This window comes from Monodon monoceros, unplaced genomic scaffold (genome assembly GCF_005190385.1).
Source record: "Monodon monoceros isolate NGI ecotype Baffin Bay Population unplaced genomic scaffold, NGI_Narwhal_1 Super_Scaffold_7, whole genome shotgun sequence".
Classification (NCBI taxonomy): domain Eukaryota; kingdom Metazoa; phylum Chordata; class Mammalia; order Artiodactyla; family Monodontidae; genus Monodon; species Monodon monoceros.
The window spans coordinates 30367625-30389831 of record NW_021703784.1 but is presented as its reverse complement, the minus strand read 5'-3'; the positions used below and the strand labels follow the sequence as shown (position 1 = coordinate 30389831).

The 22207-nt window shown below is 36.3% G+C and overlaps 1 protein-coding gene across 1 annotated transcript; it reads left to right on the top strand.

Annotated features, from left to right (window-relative positions):
• Window positions 1-1805: 1805 nt before the first annotated feature.
• Window positions 1806-21721, top strand: BIRC2 (baculoviral IAP repeat containing 2). Its single transcript, XM_029208772.1, has 9 exons — window positions 1806-2291; window positions 3528-5690; window positions 5786-5885; window positions 10362-10440; window positions 11013-11061; window positions 16618-16860; window positions 19902-20156; window positions 20889-20930; window positions 21011-21721. Exons 2-9 carry the CDS (start codon window positions 4790-4792, stop codon window positions 21202-21204), a joined length of 1863 nt encoding a protein of 620 aa, XP_029064605.1. The 5' UTR covers window positions 1806-2291; window positions 3528-4789; the 3' UTR covers window positions 21205-21721.
• The last annotated feature ends 486 nt before the right edge of the window (window positions 21722-22207 follow it).

Here is a 22207-nt window from a genome sequence, read left to right as displayed (position 1 = left end):
ACTCAGGAGCCAACGTGAATAAGCTCCCATTGGTCTACTATGGCCTACAATAACTGCAATGGATTATAACTCAAAAAATATGTTTTGATTCACAATCATAGCTGTTCACTTTTAGGGTTTTTATCCATCAGGAATTTTTTTTAACAGTTAGGTGATTATCTAATTTTATTTTTCATTAGAATAACCATTCATTCAGTATTACTTATTGACCAGTTAATCCTTTTCTCACTGATATGTAATACCAATGTCATATATCAAATTCACATATACATACATATCTTTTCTGGGCTATTTATCTTGCTCTTTTATTTGTCCATCCTTGTGCTAATACTATCTGAATTACTATGACTTTATATATAACTTATCTAGTGGACAAGCCCCTTCAGTCTTATATTCCTCCTCAAATTGTCTTGGATCCTGTAAATATTTTTCTACATAAATGTGAAAAATATTAGTATAGCAACCTCAGCAGAAAAACACAACTTATTTTTAAAAATCACCAGCAATTCTACACTGGAACTATGAAAAAGATTAACTGAATAAGTGGATAACTGAACAAATTTAACACTCAACTACAAGGTTATATAGGATTAAAAGTTATAAAGTAGTATTTATTATACCTGAATGTTATTACGTGGTTTCTTGGGGAAAATATATAAGGACTTTGAGTTTTTGAAATATGAATTTTCCCCTATACTTTTTTGGTAAGGACAAGAACTGAAAGAGAGAAATAATCTTTAATAATCTTGAATCCAGAACGAACAATTCTTGCTAATATATATTTTCCCACACATAAAAGTCCCGTAACTTTCCCAGAAATTGCAACTTGAACTACATACTGAACTACTATCAAAACTCATGTGCATATTTGTAAGTTTTTAGTCATTGGGAGCCATGGCATTTCTTTTCTCTGTATCACAAACTGTTACAAATACTTTCTTTTTACTCTTAACACTGGAACAGAAGCCCTATTCTGTGACTGATTGGCATGCAGAAATGACAGGGACAGGAAATGGGAAACGGTTCAGGGTCTTGGAATTCCCCCGGCTGCCTAATTAAGTGGCTTGTTATTTGGAAGTTTTTGAAATATTTGCCCCCTGGAGTTCCCCTGAAAGAAGAAAACATCTGATTTCATTGACAAAGAGTGTCTTCACGGAACATAAACTAAAAAATTCTCTCGCTGCAATGCAGCAAATATTTACTGTGTTCACCGCACTGCTAGAGAGGGGGGGAGAAAAACGTCCCTGACTAGGAAAACCAAGATTTTGTATTTACAATTTTTCTATCAGTTAACTAGTCATTGATATGAAATGAAACATGTCATTGATACAGGGCTCCTCTGTGGTTCACGTATGATTTATATATACACACGTATATGAATGTATACACTCCATCCTAGTCACATTCAGGAAAAAAAAAAGGGGAGTGAAGCCTGGCCTGAAGCACCGAACCGTTGCTAGTGATGAGCTTCTGAAATTAGGACACTTTCGTCAGTGCATTCGCCTCCAGAACAGAAAAACAAAAGTTTAAAACTAAAAGATACAGTGGTTGATTATAAAATAGATATACTCCCCAAAAGACTATAAAATCAAAGCTTCAAAATTAATCCTCTGATGCTGTTCTGCTTTCCAACACTCGTCTTTTTTCCATTTTCACGGCCAGCTGTTAAAGATTGACATCACAAAGCTGCTGAGGAAAACGGTTACAACCGTTCACTTAATCGAAGCCGAAACGCCGCCGGGTTGACTCCACCCCCGGACGACGCGGTCACCCACGCCGAGGGGAGGCCCCACTAGAGGAATCCGGCTGGGGCTAGACCCCAACCGGGTGACGCGGGGGAGGCGCTCACCGCCCGCGCTGGGGCGTTTCCGCAGGGCTTCCCGCGATTCACAATCTACGGCTCACGCTTCGCCACGTCCCCCTCAGGAGAATGTCAGGAACGGCGCGGGAAGGAAACGTCAAAAGTGCTCACGCGGCGAAATTAAATGTTGGAACGCCGAGGGGACGCCCGGCCCCGCCGCCCCCGCGGGCTAACAGACTGCGTACGGCCTAGCGCCCGCTTCGGGCCGCTCTTCGCCTGCAGACGCCCCGGCGCCCTCGCGCGGCATGACGCGATCCCGGCCGGCGCGCTGTCGTCACTGCGCGTCGGCGTGGGCCCTGCGCGGGCGGGGGGCTTTGTGAGCACCGGAGACGAGCTGTCCGGCTTCTTATTCTGTCGGCGTAGCAGCTCTCGGGGCTGTGGAGGATCCAGACTGCCGCGCCGTTTCCGCGTTTGCTACGCCGGCCCAGCGGTGAGTGCAGCTCCTTACGGGCCCCGGCCGCGCGAGGCGGGTGGGTGCGCGCGGGCCGCGGGGGCCCGCTTCCCTGAGGCTGCAGTTGGGTGACGGAAGACAGGGCCGGGGGCCGAGGCCGGGGGTCGCAGTGAGCTCTCTATTCTCTACTCTTCACTCTCGCCGAGGCTGTTTAATTCGGAAGCTCCAGCTCCAAGACTTGCTGTCGAAAATAATTTTTTTTCAGTTGACCTGTTTGCAAGTCTGCTCTGGCCGCCGCCCACTTCTCCGGCCCTTGGACTCTGACCAAGATGTTCGTCAAGTTTTTGCAGGGTTTTAAACTTAACCCTCGGTATTCCTTTGTTTAGTATGTTCAAACGGAGACAGTTGTGTGGCGGCAGATTCCCTATATCAGATAGTTGCAACCGCGCTCTGCCACTTTAGTAGTCTATTGTGTATTGTGAGAAATAGCTCCGGGAAATTAATAGGTAAATTCCATAGTTTCTCTTATTTTCCCTTGCAGTTTGTCTCCCGCCTTCAACCCCCAAAGCCACAGTTTGCCTAAAGAGGGCAAATCCACCGTACGGTGCTTGTAGATAAAAATCTGTAAAGACAGGACACCAAGTTCTGGTGTAACGAAAGCATTCATGCAAGTAGTCACATTCCCAAGGCCAGTGTTTCACAAGCCGTTACTGTATATTGTTTTCAAGTTGCTTTCTGTGGTTGTTGCTTTGGAATTGTGAGGGCATTGTAGAGTTGTAGGGTTTTATGGGTGGGTTCCTGATGCATTTACTCTCACTGGTCAGTTTGCCTAGTCCTGGAGAGACTTGACATTAAAAAATTAACGTTACAGTCTATTATGCCATCTAAATGGCTGCTGCACTGTTGCTGATGGGTGCAGTCTCTTTCACCACTAGTCCCCCTTTGCCTGTAGCAAACTGCCAGAGATATTATCCTTAAACTATTAAAAGTTGTCACCAGAAGAGGGGAGGAGACCAAGGCCAAAATATGTTTCTGTGTCCATCTGTCTTCAAAGTTGTGCATTAAAAAAAGTATTCTTAGTGCTACGGGGAGTATATTGCATTTATTTTGATTAAAAGCTTTTCTAATTAGTTTTGTTGACAAATAGCTGAATGAAGCTGTATTATCTAAAGTGTAAATCACTTTTAGAATTTACTGAATAAATTGAAAAGAATATAAATTGTATTCATCGTGAAAATACAGTTTTCTAAAATAGCGTTTGTTTTTTCTTTTCAGATTTACAGCCCTGAAGAGTCTACTTTTTCCCCCTCATTTTTCCCCCTGCAGTAATAAATCCTATTATGGAGACTCAGAAACTTTATAAAGGGATATAGTTTGAATTCTGTGGAGTGTAATTTTGTGTATGAATTATACTTTTAAAATATGAAGGGTTTTCAGAAAGAAGGCTAGTAGAGTTAATTACTGGTTTATTATGCATGAGCAGTAATTTTGTTGGTAATACAGTACCTTAGGCATTTGTGATAACACTAGAAAGGACAAGCTGTACCTTGATAAATTGATTTACCTTTAATTACAAAATGAATGATATTATAGATGCATGATTCTTAAATGAAAGACAAGTTATTTAATATTTTTGTAAGAAGTTTCAAGTGTGGAAATTTTATGGTTAACTAGTTTATGGAGAAAATACCTTCATTTGATCAAGTATACTAAAGTGGTAGGCAAAGTTAGGAAGAAAGACAACATAATAATGATGCTGCAGGAAATGGAAACAAATACAGACAATATTTAACAAAGACAGAAGAGTTAGCAGTTTGTGAGTTTTAAGCAAAATTCATTTCATTTGACATTGTACGCAGTATAACAGGTTTAGGTTCAACAACACTTGTAGGTGTTGACATCTCCAAAAGTTGTTAGCTGAAGCTAGTTTAACCTTCTTAAGTAAATACTATGATGATAAACTTTGTGAAATTGGCCTTTAGATAATGTGACCATATGAAGACTTTAATTCTTCTTGTTTACTAGAATAAAAGAAGATTAAAAAAAATATGTTAAAGTGCTCATAGGGAAAGAAGCCTGCATATAGTTTTTTCCTCTTGTAGCATAGTCATTAATTGGCTTGATATCCTGGCTTTGTAGCTTGTAACCGAAAGCAAATTAAAGGCATAATTTAGATATTCTATCCTTGTTTAGAATTTTTGGAATATAAACCTCCTTGAAAAGTCAAGGAGTCTTAGCATATTTTTGGAGGTGTGTCAGCTTCTTTCAGGCTATTAGGTCAGTATTACACCAAATAACGAGCAAATAACATTTGAGTTAATATAATCCCAGAGAGTATTAAATAGTATCTTCATAATTTAGGAGAGATATTCATCCTACCTGAGTATCAACTCAGGTATAAATCCAGTAAAGAAGGTGTAGTGAATTTTCCATAAGTAGGGACCTATCATTTGATTCTTTTTTATGGAAAAAATCTAATGTGAAGGGAAGAGAATTGTCACGTGAAGGGTTTTAGCAGTCAAAAAGTAAAATGACTCATGCACAAAACTACCTCCCAAAGACTTTTCCCAGATCCCTTGTATCAAAAAATTAAGAGTATGATGGAAGATAGCACAATCTTGTCAAATTGGACAACTGTCAACAAACAAAAAATGAAATATGACTTTTCATGTGAACTCTACCGAATGTCTACATATTCAACTTTCCCCGTTGGTGTTCCTGTCTCAGAAAGGAGTCTTGCTCGTGCTGGTTTTTATTACACTGGTGTGAATGACAAAGTCAAATGCTTTTGTTGTGGCCTGATGCTGGATAACTGGAAACAAGGAGACAATCCTATTGAAAAGCATAAACAACTGTATCCTAGCTGTAGCTTTATTCAGAATCTAGTTTCTGTTACTAATCTGGAATCCACCTCTAAAAATGTTTCCTCTTCAATGAGAAACAATTTTACACATTCATTATTACCTACTTTGGAACATAGTAGCTCGTTCAGTGGTTCTTATTCCAACCTTTCACCAAACCCTGTTAATTCTAGAGCAGTTGAAGACTTTTCCCCAATGAGGACTAACCCCTACAGTTATGCCATGAGTACTGAAGAAGCGAGATTTCTTACTTACCAGATGTGGCCATTAACCTTTTTGTCACCATCAGAATTGGCAAGAGCTGGCTTTTATTATATAGGACCTGGAGATAGAGTAGCCTGCTTTGCCTGTGGTGGGACTCTAAGTAACTGGGAACCAAAGGATGATGCTGTGTCAGAACACCGGAGACATTTCCCCAACTGTCCATTTTTGGAAAATTCTCTGGAAACGCTGAGGTTTAGCATTTCAAATTTGAGCATGCAGACACATGCAGCTCGACTGAGAACATTTATGTACTGGCCTTCAACTGTACCAGTTCAGCCTGAGCAGCTTGCAAGTGCTGGTTTCTATTATGTGGGTAAGAAAATGTATAGCTATACATTTTATCTAGTTCATTTTGATTTATATATTAGGACACGTATGTATTCAGTTTTATTATTGTGTTTTCTTTAGGTCGCAATGATGATGTCAAATGCTTTTGTTGTGACGGTGGCTTAAGGTGTTGGGAATCTGGAGATGACCCATGGGTTGAACACGCCAAGTGGTTTCCAAGGTAATTGTTTTGAAAGGTATTTCTACACAAATTCTGTGCTTAAAACGAGTAGGCATGCTTGCATGATTAAGTTTACATTTCAATATAACAAAGCTTCTTTATACCATTAGGGAATTAGCCTTTTTAAAACACCAAATTGTAACATTAATTGTTTTGGTACAAAATGTTGTAGAATGTTGTATGATTTCTTCTTTTGTAAGCCATGTATTCAGGATATAATTTAACTTATTCTTGATGACTCACTTACAATTATGGCCATACGTTTCATTATGTTTTCCATTTTGCTTTAAAGAAGACTTAAGTATTATAAAAATATGTAAAATAGAATGAAAAGGAGATAAGTAAGAAAAAGATAAGGAAAAAGGAAAATAAGAAGGGACATGAAATGGATCTAGGAATAGGATAAGTACAAAAATGCATATAATGAAAGCTGATTGTACAATCAGTATTAAGTCTGATTATAATTGTAAATTATTTTTTCTCTGTACAATTTTATCTTGTCACGATATGTCAAATATCTCCCTTTAGTCACTCTGTTTCTCCCACTATGTCCTATTTTTTACTATAGCACAGAAAGAATTTAGAGGCAGTGCTGTTGATGGAAATAGAATTAGAAATTAATTCTGTCTTTGTTACTGAGTAGCTATGTGACATAGCTATTGGACAAGTCATGTGACACCTTTGATCCTTTCCTCATTTGTAAAATGAGGGAGTTGAAATAGATAATATGGTCTTTTAAAAAAATTGTAAAATGTACCTAACATAAAATTTGCCATTTTAACCATTTTTAAGTATACAGTTCTATGACATTAAGTACATTCACATTATTCCTCATTCATTACCACCATCTATTTCCAGACTTTTTAAAAATCTTCCCAGACTGAATCTTGTACTCATTTCATTAATTCCTCATCCCTCCGTCCCTGCAGCCCCTAGCAACCACCATTCTGCTTTCTGTCTCTATGAATTTGACCATACTAGGTACTTTATATAAAAGTGGAATCACATCATGTAGGTAATGTTTTGACTGGTGAGTGCCTTTCACAATAATGAGGAATCTCTTGAACCTCTTTAATATTCATAATGTATCAAGATAAATTGTGACTTTTTAATTCTCAAAAGTGATACATATTTTGTTTACTTTAAATTATTATTGTAGGAAAAAAGCATGTTCCATTGTCAGAATTGTATTTTCTTTTTTTCTTTTTGGCCCCACCACATGGCTTGCGGGATCTTAGTTCCCCAGCCAGGGTTGGAACCCAGGCCACAGCAGTGGAAGGGCCGAGTCCTAACCACTGGTCCACCAGAGAATTCCTGATTGTCAGAATTTTAAGTGATTTGATTGTGCTTGGCTCTATGAGAGTATGTACATATAATTTGAAATTTAATACTGTATTAAAAAGACAGAAACAGCTTTCCAATTCCAGTGTTTCAGTTGCTACATTTTGTCCTTTATAAAACAAAACCAAACAAAATCTTGGTTTACTTCTGTAATTTGTGTTTTGTTTTAGGTGGTTAAGTAAGGGAAAAGGCCAGTGGTGCTTTTTGTAAGCAACAAATTTCAATTGTGGATAATCTTTAATCTCAGAAAATGAAAAACTAAAGTGGATAATCATTATCACTGTATTTCACACAATTTATTCATTAATTAAATATTTATATGCCTACTGGATACTGTTTTATTTTATTTTTTCCCTCTTAACATTTTTAGTAATAATCATTTGAAAGAAGAGGTAATAGGGTTTACATTTCTATATACAAAAGGAATTTCTGTTTTTCATCAGTATTGGTATTTACACAACAGTGTGGAGTCAAATAAAAAATCAAGCCAAAGCAAAAGAAAGAAGAACCAAATTAAAGTGAAAGGCAAAAATTGTGGTACCATTGCATATGAGGTTGAAAATGAAATTAATAGGCAGACAAATGCAGATTTTGCAGCAGACCAGGAAGAATACTGGGATTCATTTCGATTGAGCATGATAATTCATGACAGTAACAGCATTGTCTGAAGGCAAGAGTCCTAGGAATAAATAGTTGAAAGTAATGATGGGAAATCAGACATCATCATGAGGATCTTTTTTTCCCTTCTAATATCTTTTTTTTTAATTGAAATATGTGACACAATATTATATTAGTTTGAGGTGTACTACATGGTGATTTGATATTTGCATACATTATGAAATTGTTACCATGATAAGCCTAGTAACCATCTGTCCCCATACAGAGTTATTGCAATATTATGACCATATTCTTTATGCTGTATATTACATCCCCATGGCTTATTTATTTTATAACTCAGGTTTGTACCTGTTAATCCCTTTCACCTATTTCCCTATATCCCCCTGATAACTATTTTAGATGCTGGGAATATATCAGTGAATAAGACAGACAAAAATCTCTGTCCTCATAGAATTTATTGGAGAAGGGGGAAATACGGGGCAGCCAATGTTCATTATACTTCCTGTCTTTAGTCGTTATGAATATAAGTTAGTCCCAGAATAAAAATACTTTAGAACTATATTAAGATCATGAACAATGACAAGCTGTATTCTCTGCATGATGAACTTGAGTCTTGAGCATGCTTACATGATCTCTACTAAATCTAACCATTTACCAGTTGAAGGACATTTGGGGCAATAATGAATAAAGCCACTCTAAACATTAATAAACCTTTGTGAACATATGTTTTTGTTTTGCTTAGGTAAATGTTGTACTTAGGAGTGGGATTAGTGGGTTGCATGGCAAGTTTTGTTTACTATTGTAACTTTAGCAGGAACTGCCAAATCGTTTTCTGAAGTGGCTGTACCATTTTAAATTCCCACCAGGAATGTATGATACCTCTAAGAATTCCAGATTCTTAATGACACATGGTATTGTCAGTCTTTTTGATTTTAACCATTCTAATTGATGTGTAGTGGTATTTCACTGTGATTTTAATTAGCATTTCCTTAATGATTAATGATGGTGAGCTTCTTATTTGCCATCTATATACAGTTGTCCCTCAGTATCAGTGGGGGATTGGTTCCAGGACACTCCCAGGGATTCCCCTCAAGAAACCAAAATTCATGGATGCTCAAGTCCCTCATATGACATAGTACAGTCAGCCCTCTGTATCTGTGGGTTCTTCATCCTTGGAACTGTATTTTCTTTGATGCAGTGTCTCTTTTAAATTTTTTTTTGTTTTCATTACTAAGTTCCAAGACTTTTCAATATATTCTGGATACAAGTCTTATATCAGATGTCTTTTGCAGCGTTTCAGTCTGTGGCTTGTCTTTCCTTTTCTTATTAGTGTATTTGATGAGCAGAAGTTTTTAATTTTGAAGATGTCAGTTTATCAATTTTATCTTTTATGGATTGTGCTGTTGGTCTCTTAGCTAAAAAATCTTTACCTAACCTAAGGACAGAAAGATTTTCTCCTAGGGTTTCCCTGGTGGTGCAGTGGATAAGAATCTGCCTGCCAATGCAGGCGACACAGGTTCAATCCCTGGTCCAGGAAGATCCCACATGCATGAGCAGCTACGCCTGTGTGCCACAACTACTGAGCCTGTGCTCTAGAGCCCGTGAGCAGCAACTACTGAAGTCCCGTGCCTAGAGCCCATGCTCCGCAACAGGAGAAGCCACTGCAGTGAGAAGCTCGTGCACCGCAACGAAGAGTAGCCCCAGCTCGCCGCAACTAGAGAAAGCCCGCGTGCAGCAACGAAGACCAACACAGCCAAAAATAAATAAAATAAAAATTAGAAGAAAAAGAAAAGATTTTCTCCTGTGTTTTCTTCTGGAAGTTAAATTGACAGGTTTTGTATTTAGGCATATGATTCATTTTTAGTTTGTTTTTGAGTATACTATGGACATAAATCAAGGCTTGTTTTTTGCATATTATATCAAGTTGTCTAGCACCGTTTGTTGAAAAAACAAAAGAGAAGAAACAGAAACAGAAGTTCATGTTATATGAACTTCCTGGAACACCATTGAGAAATTCTAGTAGTTTGAAAGCGAGTATTTGGGAAACACTGTCACATGTATAGATGAAAATACTTGATTCTCTATTTTTTAGAGAGAGGGTTTGTGTTAAGTATAATGGTAGAGTGGACAATGGAGATAGATTAGCAGATATTTTGTGAAAGATCACATTTTAGGAATAGCAAATTAAAGTTTCTGCTATGTTAAGTCCCCAAAGTAAATTATCTAGAACAGTATTTTTCAAGCCTTAGCTTGTGCTCCTTTGAGATCCAGACCTTTTTATTGTTGTGATTGTATTAGTGCAATCAAACAAAATATGACAATGCATCAATGCATAGTAAGAATTTGTAATATTGTATGAGAGTTTTGTTCCTGTTAGATGTGTATATGTACTAGGTTGTGATGTAAAATGTTTGTACTTTGGGGTACAATCAAATAATTTGAAAGCCACTTTTCTAGAATAATCAGATTATATTTTTGATATAAAAGAACTTAAAAATTTTTCCTCTTACGTTTTAGGTGTGAGTTCTTGATACGCATGAAAGGGCGGGAGTTTGTTGATGAGATTCAAGCTAGGTATCCTCATCTTCTTGAACAGGTAAATATGTTTTTATAATTGGCAACATTGAGTTCTCCTAGATAATAATTACAAATATGATTAGAAGTGACAATTACATCTGTTTTCTCATTAATTATAGTTACATGTTTTGTGTCCATCTTAATGGACATGTTTGTTCAGGGGCTTTTAAAAAAAGACTCTTTTTTCCTTTTTTTTGAAAAATCACTCAACCTGCCACTGTACAAATTTGTGGTGGGGTTGGAGAAGAGTCCTTAGTGTCTCCTCCATATTTTTGAGAAAAACAAAATAACTTGTTAGCAGTTTGGAGTCTCTGAGAGTGATTCAGCTGAAATATGACTTTCTAAGTGGGATGAGAAACCATTAATACTTTTTCCTGTTTTCTTGAAACTAGAGAAATACTTGAATTCTAATTTGGAATTGGGTGATGTATAAGGAAATGTTTTTTGATGATTAAAGTAAAACATAGCAAATTGAAGTATGTTTTCAAAAGCGTGTATACAGTAATTAAGATAAACTTATCTTAATGTTGCTATGTTCAGGTTGTTTGAGATTTCTGATTTTATCTATTATTTTTTTCTCCTGTTTCATAGCTATTGTCAACTTCAGATACTCCTGGAGATGAAAATGCTGATCCACCAAGTATGTATGAAAATATTCCAAATGTAGGATAGGATTTTTTTGTAAGAATATTAAGAATTGAAGTATGTAAACAAAGGACTTCTGAGGTCATAGAAAAAAGTGCTAGAAAGTTAATAAATATTATGTATCTACTAAGATTCATGACATTTTTAGAGGATTCTTGGAAGTATTCTAGTTTTTGTTCTTAAAGTGCTGACATTCTCACTGGAGAGACAAGACAAGTGCAAAAGAAAAACAACTTCAGGGAATACCAAATGAGAAGAGCAAATAATAAGCCCTCCAAAGAGGAAATGTTTGTATAAGCTAGCATGTTTGGAAAGACCCAGTTCACATGGTTTGAAAATCGGGCTAGATATTAGGTATTTGCCAGGTATGTAGTAGTTTAGTGCAAGGATAGGAAATATGTCTTCTGGTTATAATCTAATTTTAGCCACATCTGGCATTTAGTGTATAGTGTTATTCAGGTCTCCTTTTTCCTTATTAACTTTCTGTCTGGATGATCTAGCCAGTCTTGAAAGTGGGATATTGAAGTCCCCTACTATTATTGTATTGCTCTCTATTTCTTCCTTTAGTTATGTTAATATTTGCTTTAAATATTTAGATGCTTCAATGTTTGTTGCATATAAATTTACAATTGTTTTGTGTACTTTTAATGAGTTGACCCCTTCATCACTACATACAGTGATCTTTGTCTCTTGTCACTGATTTTAACTGAAAGTCTATTTTATTTTATGTAAGTATAACCATTCCTCATTACTTTTGATTACCATTTGCATAGAACACCTTTTATATCTTTTCATTTTCAACCTTTCTGTGTCCTTAAAACTAAAATGATTCTTTTATAGGCAGCATACTGTTGGATCTAGTGGGGTTTTTTTAATCCATTCAGCCATTCTGTGTCTTTTGATTGGAGAATTTAGTCCATTTACATTTAAAATAATTATTGGTATTGTAATTATTGATATATAAGGACTTTTTATTATGATTTTATTAATTGTTTTCTGACTTTTTTTAGTTCCTTCGTTCATTTCTTCCTCTTTTGCTCTCTTCCTTTCTGATTTATTTTCTGTAGTAGTGTGCTTTAATTTCTCTATTGTATTTTCTGTATGTACTATAGGTTTCTTCTTTGTGTTTACCATGAAGCTTATGTAAAATAGCTTAGATACAATAGTCTATTTTAAGCTGATAACAACTTACCTTCATTTACAAAAACTCTACAGTTTTACTTCTTCTCACCCCATGTTTTACACTATTGATGTCATACTTTTTATCTTTTTATATTCTGCATCCAGTAACAAGTTATTATATAGTTAATAATATTATTGTTTTGTGTTTTTTATTTTTATGTTTTTTTCTATAAATATTTCTTTTTTCTTTTAACTTTTATTGGAGTATAGTTGGTTTACAATGTTGTGTTAGTTTCAGGTGTACAGCATAGTGATTCAGTTATACATATACATATATTCGTTCTTTTTCAGATTCTTTTCCCATATAGGTTATTGTAGAATATTGAGTAGAGTTTCCTCTGTAAGTCCTTGTTGGTTATCTATTTTATATATAGTTATGTGTGTATGTTAATCCCAAGCTCCTAATTTATCCCTCCCCCCCACATTTCCCTTTTGGTAACCATAAGTTTGTTTCTGAAATCTGTGAGTCTGTTGCATTTTGTAAATAAGTTCATTAAATCAGTTTTTAAAAAATTAGATTCCATATGAGTGATACCATATGATATTTGTCTTTCTCTGACTTCTCTTAGTATGATAATCTCTGGGTCTATCTATGTTGCTGCAAATGGCATTATTTCGCTCTTTTTTATGGCTAATATTTCATTGTATATATGTACCACATTTTCTTTATCCATTCCTCTACTATCAGTGGACGTTTGGGTTGCTTCCATGTCTTGGCTATTGTAAACAGTGCTGTAGTGAACATTGGGGTGCATGTTTCTTTCCAAATTATGCTTTTCTCCAGATATATGCCCAGGAGTGGGATTGCTGGATCATATGGTAGTTGTGTTTTTTAGTTTTTTAAGAAACCTCCATACTGTTCTCCATAGTGGTTATACCAATGTACATTCCCACCAACAGCATAGGAGGGTTCCCTCTTCTCTACACCCTCTCCAGTGTTTATTGTTTGTAGACTTTGATAATGGCCATTCTGACTGGTGTGAGGTGATACCTCACTGTAGTTTTGATTTACATTTCTCTGATAATTAGTGATGATGAGCATCTTTTTATGTGCTTTTTGGCCATCTGTATGTCTTCTGTGGAGAAATGTCTATTTAGATCTTCTGCACATTTTTTGATTGAGTTGTTTTTTTTTGACATAGAGCTGCATGTGCTGTTTGTATATTTTGGGAAGTAAGCTCTTGTTGGTCGCATCATTTGCAAATATTTTCTCCCATTCTGTGAGTTGTCTTTTCATTTTGTTTATGGTTTCTTTTGCTGTGCAAAATATATTGTTGTTTTTTAACTTATGCTAGAGATACAGTATAGGGTGTTATGAATTTGACTACATATTTACCTTTACCAGTAAGTTTTATTTCATGTTGTTACTTAGCATCTCTTCATTTTAACTTGAAATCACTTTAGTATTTCTTCTAAGGCAGGTTTAGTGTTGATGAACTCCCTCAACTTTTGCTTGTCTGGAATGTTTTTATCTCTCCTTCATTTCTGAAGGACAGTTTTGCCAGTGTTCTTGGTTGGCATTTTTTTTTTCTTTTAGCACTTTGATATATTAAGTCATTCTCTCCTGGCCTTCAAGGGTTTCTGCAGAGAAATGTGCTGATAGCCTTAGGGGGTTCCTTTGTATAGGAGGAGTCATTTTTTTCTTGCTGCTTTCAAAATGGTTTCTCTGTCTTTTCACTTTTAATATTTTGACTATAATGTGTCTTGGAGTAATCTTTGGGCTGATCTTACTTGAGGTTCCTTGAGCTTACTGTTTGTGGATATCCATATCTCTCCCAAGATTTAGGAGCTGAAGTTTTCAGCTATTATTCCTTTAAGCTTTCTTCCCTTTTTTCTGTCTTCTGGGATTCCCATGATTTGACTGTTTATTCATTTGGTTGTGTCCTATAATTCATGTAGGCTTCCTTCACTCTTTCATTCTCTTTTCTTTTTGTTCCTATAACTGGCTAATTTCAAATGATCTCCATTTGAGTTCTCTGATTCTTTCTTCTGCATGAGCAAGTCTGTTGTTGAAGTTCTCTATTGATGTTTTTCAGTTCTGTCCTTGTATTCTTCAGCTCCAGGTTTTCTGCTTGATTCTTTTTTGTGGTTTCTGTTTCTTGATTAAACTTCTGATTTTGTTCATGCATTGTTATCTTCATTTCATTTAGTTGTTTATCTTTGTTCTCTTGAATTTTGTTGAGTTTTTTTAAGGTGACTCTATTGAGTTCATTGTCAGGCAAATCATAGATCTTCATTTCTTTGGGGTCAGTTCTGGATCTTTATTGGTTTCTTGTGATGGTGTCATATATGCCTGATTTGTATGATATTTGTATGTAGCCTTGCCTTGGTGTCTGTGCATTTGAGGGAGCAAATGCTGCTTGCAGTCTTTATTGACTGGTTTTGGCAGGTAAAGACCTTCTGCTTTCAGTCTTGATGGATACTGAGCTGTTTCTGGGTTTGTAGCTGGGACCTTGGTCAGGGATTCAGGTGCCTGGTACAGGCCAGTCTTCTCAAAATGGCTCTCCTTGGTCTTGGAATACACTTGGGTTTCATAATCTTATACCTAAATCCCAAAGCCTCCCACAAAAGGCACTTTTGTCCTTGGATGGATTCTAAAATGTTGTTGTGTGGGGTACAAGTTGGGGGCATCTTAACCGGCAATCTTGCTATCATAGTTTCCTGCATCCTTCTTAAGGTACGTTCCTCACTTGGCTTCCTGGACACCACATTCTTTTTTTTTGTTTGTTTTTGTTTTTTTTTCGGTACGCGGGCCTCTCACTGTTGTGGCCTCTCCCGTTGCGGAGCACAGGTTCCGGACGCACAGGTTCACAGGCCCAGCCGCCCTGCGGCATGTGGGATCTTCCCGGACCGGGGCACGAACCCACATCTCTTGCATTGGCAGGTGGACACCAGAGAAGCCCTGGACACCACATTCTTGGTTTTCCCCTATTTCCCTGGTTGATCATGAACAATTTCCTTTGGTGGTTACTCCTTTTTCAAACCTCTAAATGATGGAGTACCTCTCAACATTCAACCCAAATGTATTTCTCCATTTCCTGAGCTGCCGACTGTTCAACTACCTGTTTAAATCTCTACTTGGTTATACTGGGTGTCTCAGAGTTAATATAACCAAAGCAAACATTTTCTCCCCGTCCTTCATCCTTCAAATTTGCTCTTTCTCTGGTCTTCCCAACTCAGTTAATGGCACTCACTTCCTAAGGTCAAAAGTTGACTTAAGTTAGACATCATCCCTGATTCCTCCTTTTACTTTGTATATTTAATCTGTTAGAAGTCCTTCCATCTCTGCCTTTGTAATATGTCCCAAATCTTACCACTTCTCTCCATCTCCACCACTATTAGCCTGATTCAAGCTGCCATGAGTGCCATAACATCCTAACAGGGCTCCCTGATTCCATTTTACCTCATTAAAATTTATCACAGAGCTGCCAGAATCATCTTTTGAAAAAACAAATCAGGTTTTATCAGTACCCTACTTAAAACCCTCTTAGAATATTGTAGCAAACTTAGAATGAAATATAAATTCCTCAAAAGGCTCTACATCTAGGCATCACCCTCGTCTCTGACTTTGCATCACCTTTCTGTTTCTTGAATATATCAAGCTTTTCTCTTGACTTGAGGCTTTTATACTTGCTGTTCTCTTTGCCTGAAAGACTTCTTTCAGGTGTTCCCATAGCTCACTCCTTATCTTTCAGGTGTGTGTTCTGGCGTGTTCTCTCTTCAGACAGGGTTTCCACATATGTTTGAGCAAGGGAGCACATGCACATTGTATATTTATTTTTATTATAAAACAGTTTTCCAGCAGATGGCGGTAAAGTGTCTTGAAGAATTATGTCATTTTGTAATTTTCACAGAAGTGCCATATTGGCTAACATTGGCCCTGTTCTCAGAAAATGCTTCTCTGATCACACTCATCTATCCACCTTTCTAGGTCTTGTCCATCCTTTAAGTTCAAACTCTAATGCCATCTTTTCCATGAAGTTTTTGTTGATTTACCCCACTTTTCTAGCTGAATTAAGATAATTTTTCACTTCTAAATTTGTGTAGCATCTCAGTTTCCAAAATTGACTGTACATCAGAATCATTTGAGGAATATTTAGAATATTCCTATGCCCCATCCCTAAGAGTCTCTAATTAAGTAGGTCTAAGATGTGGGAAGTGGTATTTTTTAAAAGTACAGCCTATTACTACACTCTCATTTGATGCTTATCAGGTTCAAACATTTGTTGGAGTTATAGGTAGTTGGTGTATATAGCTCATCTCCCTTACCAGGACATAATCTGTACTAGAGTAAAGACTGTATCATAGGCATTATTCTCTGTATTTTTATATTTATGGAATTTATACAAATACATGTCTTTTAAACTAGTTGTTCATTTTGGACCTGGGGAAAGTTCTTCAGAGGATGCAGTCATGATGAATACACCTGTGGTTAAAGCTGCCTTGGAAATGGGCTTTAGTAGAAGCCTGGTAAAGCAGACAATTCAGAGTAAAATCCTAACAACTGGAGAGAATTACAGAACAGTTAATGATATTGTGTCAGCACTTCTTAATGCTGAAGATGAAAAGAGAGAAGAAGAGAAGGAGAGACAAACTGAAGAAACAGCATCAGGTATTTGGGAATGTTAGTCACCTGCGTTACTTCCATTGAGGGCTCATAGGACTGTCTCACATGTTGCAGGACAGTGAGCATCCCCCTCTGTCCACTAACTGCTGGTGACAGCCACCAGTCATTTCTAGCCTCACATCCCCTTCTCCACTGTGGGCAATGTATCACCCTAGTCGAGAAGCACTGACTACAGTTGTTTTTGTTTTTTTGAATGCTTATTTTCCAAGAAGATTGCTGATTTATGCTAATCAGAGGATTTTAGCATAATTCCTTTCTTGAGCTATATTGCATTTCTTCCTCATACATTAACAAATTTAAACTATTTTGAAAAAGCAAGATTTTATAGTTGGGTGCCTGTCTTGTTTCTACCTTTTTTTTTTTAAGTTCCTTCAAATCATATTCTTAACATGGTGTTTGACTGTCTAATCCTTGCTTAGTGATCCTTATGCAAAAAATAGAACCCATGATGAAATCCTAGGCTTTGATGAGAAGCACCTGCCCAGTCCAAAGATAGTAGAGAACTGATTTTGGTATTCATCCAGATTATGTTAAGCCTCAGACTCCCAAAACAAGTCTTTTGAGTAATCATTCCTTTAATAAATGTTAATTGAGGATGAGCACCTGCGCCAAATACTGTGCTTGCTATTCATGGTGCTTGCTTTCAAGGAGCTTATAGACTAGCTGTGGAAACTAGTATGCAGAAGATAGGGTTAAAGGGCCAGCAGAGGTGAAGGTTGCATATATAGTGTAAATTGGGGCATTTGGGTTGGAAGACACTTTCTCGGTTTAAGCTCTTAAGTAATGTTAGGAATAGTTTGAGAACCTCATTGTTTGGCCATATTACACAGTGTTTGAAGTCTGATTTCTAGTTGAGATAGGTTTGTGTTTAAACCCTGGCTCTGTCAGTTACCAGGTTGGCAGTTAACTTAACCAGACCTCAGTTTTTCTCATCTGTAAAATGGGGATGATAACAGTACCAATTGCATGGAGCAGCTATAGGAATCAAATGAGATGTTACAAGTAAAACAGTTTAGCACAGTGCCTAGAACATCAAAAAAAAATTCTAAGTAGATTTATTTGGGAAATGGGAAGGGCTTCGTGAAAGAAAGGGCCTGAGGAAAGTGAAAAGATTTTAAGATTGTTAACCAGTAATAAAACACAGGTTAAATGAAATCACTCTAATAAAACTGGTCACCATAGTTTTGTGACTTTCTTATTCTTTGTAAGGTTCAACGAATAGTCTTAAATTATGGGTTTTTTGTTGTTTGTTTTGTTTTGTTTTTGGCCAAGTGGCATGTGGGATCTTAGTTTCCTGACCAGGGATCGAACCATGCCCCCTGCAGTGGAAGTGCAGAATCTTAACCACTGGACTGCCAGCGAAGTCCCTTGAATTACGGATTTGAAATTGTTTCTTAATAAGCAAACAAGTCAGAATAGGAATAGGGAGGAAGAATTTAGGATGCTAATAAGAGAAGATCATTGAGACACCTGACTACATCTAGACTAGAATGGGAAGTAAGCAAAGCCAGGAGACAACTCTTGTGTTAGTAGATGGGAATGACATGGAGATTGAAGAACAAATGTTAGTAGTGAGGTGAATTAGTAAGGTAGAAGGATATAAGTTGTGGTCAGAGAAGGGAATTCAATAGTTTTGAGATGAATAGAGCATTTGACTTCTAGAAAGAAGTAAAAGGTGAAGGAAATGGTCTTTTTTTTTTTCCCAGAACTTTACAATAGACTTCTTTTTTATTTCTCATTAAACTTGTAAATATAGAAATGTACTTTTTTTTTTTTTAAGGTTGAAAGCAGGCAATTAAATATTATGGTGATTGCAGGCAACAGAAGAGGAACTTTTTGAAAAATACTGTAGGAATTTATGCCCGTATTCCATAAATGTAGGAAATTTAACAATGGATTTTGTGCTTTTTAAAAAAGATTAGGCTTGATTCATACGCAGTCTTTTTTAATTGCTATAAACCTAGACCTTTATTATTTTTTATTTTATTTTATTTTTTTTGCGGTACGCGGGCCTCTCCCTGCTGTGGCCTCTCCCGCTGCAGAGCACAGGCTCTGGACGCGCAGGCTCAGCGGCCATGGCTCACGGGCCTAGCCGCTCCACGACATGTGGGATCTTTCCGGAACGGGGCACGAACCCATGTCCCCTGCATCGGCAGGCGGACTCTCAACCACTGCGCCACCAGGGAAGTCCAAACCTAGACCTTTATAAGACAATATTGGTAGCTAATTATGTGCCAGATATTGTGATAAATACTTCACATGTATCTCATTTAATCCTTACAACTCTTTGAGAAAGGTACTATTATTATCTGCATTTTACAGATGAGGAAACTGAGGTGTATGGAGGTTAGGGCACATAGCTAGTAAGTGGCTAAGCCAGTGTGGGGCTCTAGGTCTGTCCTAACTCTACAGCTCAAACTCTTCAACACTGCTTACTGCTTCTTAAACATGGAGTTGAAGACACTAATCTAGGAGACCTGATTCTATAACTGATTCTTTCTGTGACCTTGGATAGTTCACAGTTAATGATATTGTGAGTCTGTCTCTCCCTATCTGAAAATGAGAAGCAGTCATACCTGCCTTGTTTAATTGATAGGATCTTTTTATCAAAGGAGACAATTCATATGAAAATGCTCATAAAAGTAAAGTGATATAATGCAAAGAGAAGTCAGTAGTAATTCCATGGGGGCAAGGTACAGAGGTTGCAAATTTATACTGCCCTCTAAAATTCTCTGCTTACTCAGCAGGATAAAGCAGGGTTCTAAGACAGGTAAATATATAGACTTTAATAAGTTAAAGAAACAGAGACCATGTGTGTACTTATATATAATATGCCTTAGCTAAATCTTCTGAAAGTTTTCCAAGTGACAGACATTAAACTGCAGAGGAGTAATTTTGTCCTTCTTTTTCCAGCTCCTATTTATTTAGTGTCTGAATTGTTCATAGGGTTGGTTGTTAGTATATGAGTGTAGTTGGAGCAGTTTATAATCTAATGGATTTTTCTTTCTTTTTTTTTTAACATGAAGATGATTTGTCCTTGATTCGGAGGAATAGAATGGCTCTCTTTCAACAGTTGACATGTGTGCTTCCTATCCTGGATAATCTTTTAAAGGCCAATGTAATTAATAAACAGGAACATGATATTATTAAACAAAAAACACAGATACCTTTGCAAGCAAGAGAACTGATTGATACCATTTTAGTTAAAGGAAATGGTGCTGCCAACATCTTCAAGAACTGTCTTCAAGAAATTGACTCTACATTATATAAGAACTTATTTGGTGAGTTTGTTGGTAAAGTTATTTTAGAAATTCTTGGGATTATGTTCATCTTTGTGTTTGACAAACAAAACGAATCCAATTAGCAAACTATACATTTAACTTGTTCTGAAAAGTGAAGTCTTTTATTACCCAAGTAGCATGGCTAAATAATTTCTGATGATAAATAGCTAGAATCTGTGTTGTTCGGGATATAGTAGGTGAAAAATAATAGGTAGTAGATGAAGCAGTCTTGTTTTTGGTAGAGTGATGCCTTAAAAAAATTTTTTTTAATTGAGGTATAGTTGATTTACAATAAGTTCCAGGTGTACAGCACAGTGATTCAAAATTTTTGTAGATTATACTCTGTTTATAGTCATTATAAAATATTGGCTATATTCCCTGTGCTGTACCATAAATCCTTGTAGCTTGTTTATTTTATACATAGTAGTTTGAACCCCTTAGTCCCCCTATCCTTATCTTCCCCTCAACTTCCCTCTCCCCACTGGTAACCACTAGTTTGTTCTTTATATCTTTGTCTTTATCTTATTTGTTATATTCACTAGTTTTATTTTTTAGATTCCACATACAAGTGATAAAATAGAGTATATGTCTTTCTCTGTCTTATTTCACTAAGCACAATACACTCCAGGTCCATCCATGTTGTTGCACATGACAAAATTTCATTTTTTTATGAAAAAAAATTTTTTAATGAGTTATTAGAGTGATATTTTTGTTATGTTTTTCTTTCTTCAGTGGAAAAGAATATGAAGTATATTCCAACAGAAGATGTTTCAGGTAAAACAAAATTAAGACTTAGGACCAACATGAAATATTACCCTTTCATTTTTTTTAATGGAAGTTTCTGTTGTTACTAGGTCTGTCACTGGAAGAACAATTGAGAAGGTTGCAAGAAGAAAGAACTTGTAAAGTGTGTATGGACAAAGAAGTTTCTATTGTATTCATTCCTTGTGGTCATCTGGTAGTATGCCAGGAATGTGCCCCTTCTCTAAGAAAATGCCCTATTTGCAGGGGTATAATTAAGGGTACTGTTCGTACATTTCTCTCATAAAAGGAAAATAGGCTATATGTTGCCTACATATAAAAGTCTTTAAAATACTGTTTGAACATTTGAAGCTATCTGAAGTAAAAAAGGAATTATTGGTTCTTTAATTAGTAACATTTTTGTTCTACTCTGCTTTCTTTGGTACTAGTAATCTTGTTTCCAAAAGAATACCATATATAATATTTAATCTTAACCTCTGTTTATATGAAAGGTAAGATTTATGTTTGAGCTATATTACTGTACATGTATGAACACAGGAGGAGTTAAAGGAGCAGTCTTAATGCTATTATGTATCATTTTAGGAGTGACTAGGTTTGGTATTCTTTCTGAAAGCTTTGAGTACTACTTTAGAGTGTAGTTGAAAGAAATGGAAACCAGGAGCTCTGGAGTTTATCACAGTTATATTGCCAAATTCTCATTGGTGTTTTTTCAGTTGTGTTGTAAAATAAGGATTTTTCTCTTACAGGTAAAAAAGCTTTTCCCTAATTTGTGAGAAACATCTTAATAAAGGTCTTTAAAAAGACTACATTATCGATTTTTTTCCTCTGATTTAAAAAGTAATTTCCGTAAGCCTTCACAGGGTTATATAAGGATGAGATAATGTACATAAGCATAGTATCTGTCACATCGTAAGCACTTCAGATGCTAGTTATTAAGTTAAAAAATTGAATTCATGAAACATTACCATGAAGTGTTTTTTTTAATAGTAATGGGATTTATGAGAATTTCCTTTAGATGGTAATATCTGTCTAGTTGCTTTGTATATTATAGATATTATTTGAATTAAAAATCCATATCAAAAATTATTAACAAATAGAATTATGTAAATCTTCATTGGAATTTTAAAAAATAGTTTAATCATTTTGTTGTTGAGTAAGTGTTGGTGGGATGAGGAGGTGGAATACAGGCAATGGTAAGTATCTTCTTTTGGGTCCAGTCATATTTGACCTTTCCCAGGTCTGGGTCTATGGCAGACTTCTGAGGCCAGGTGGAAAGGAGGTCTAATATT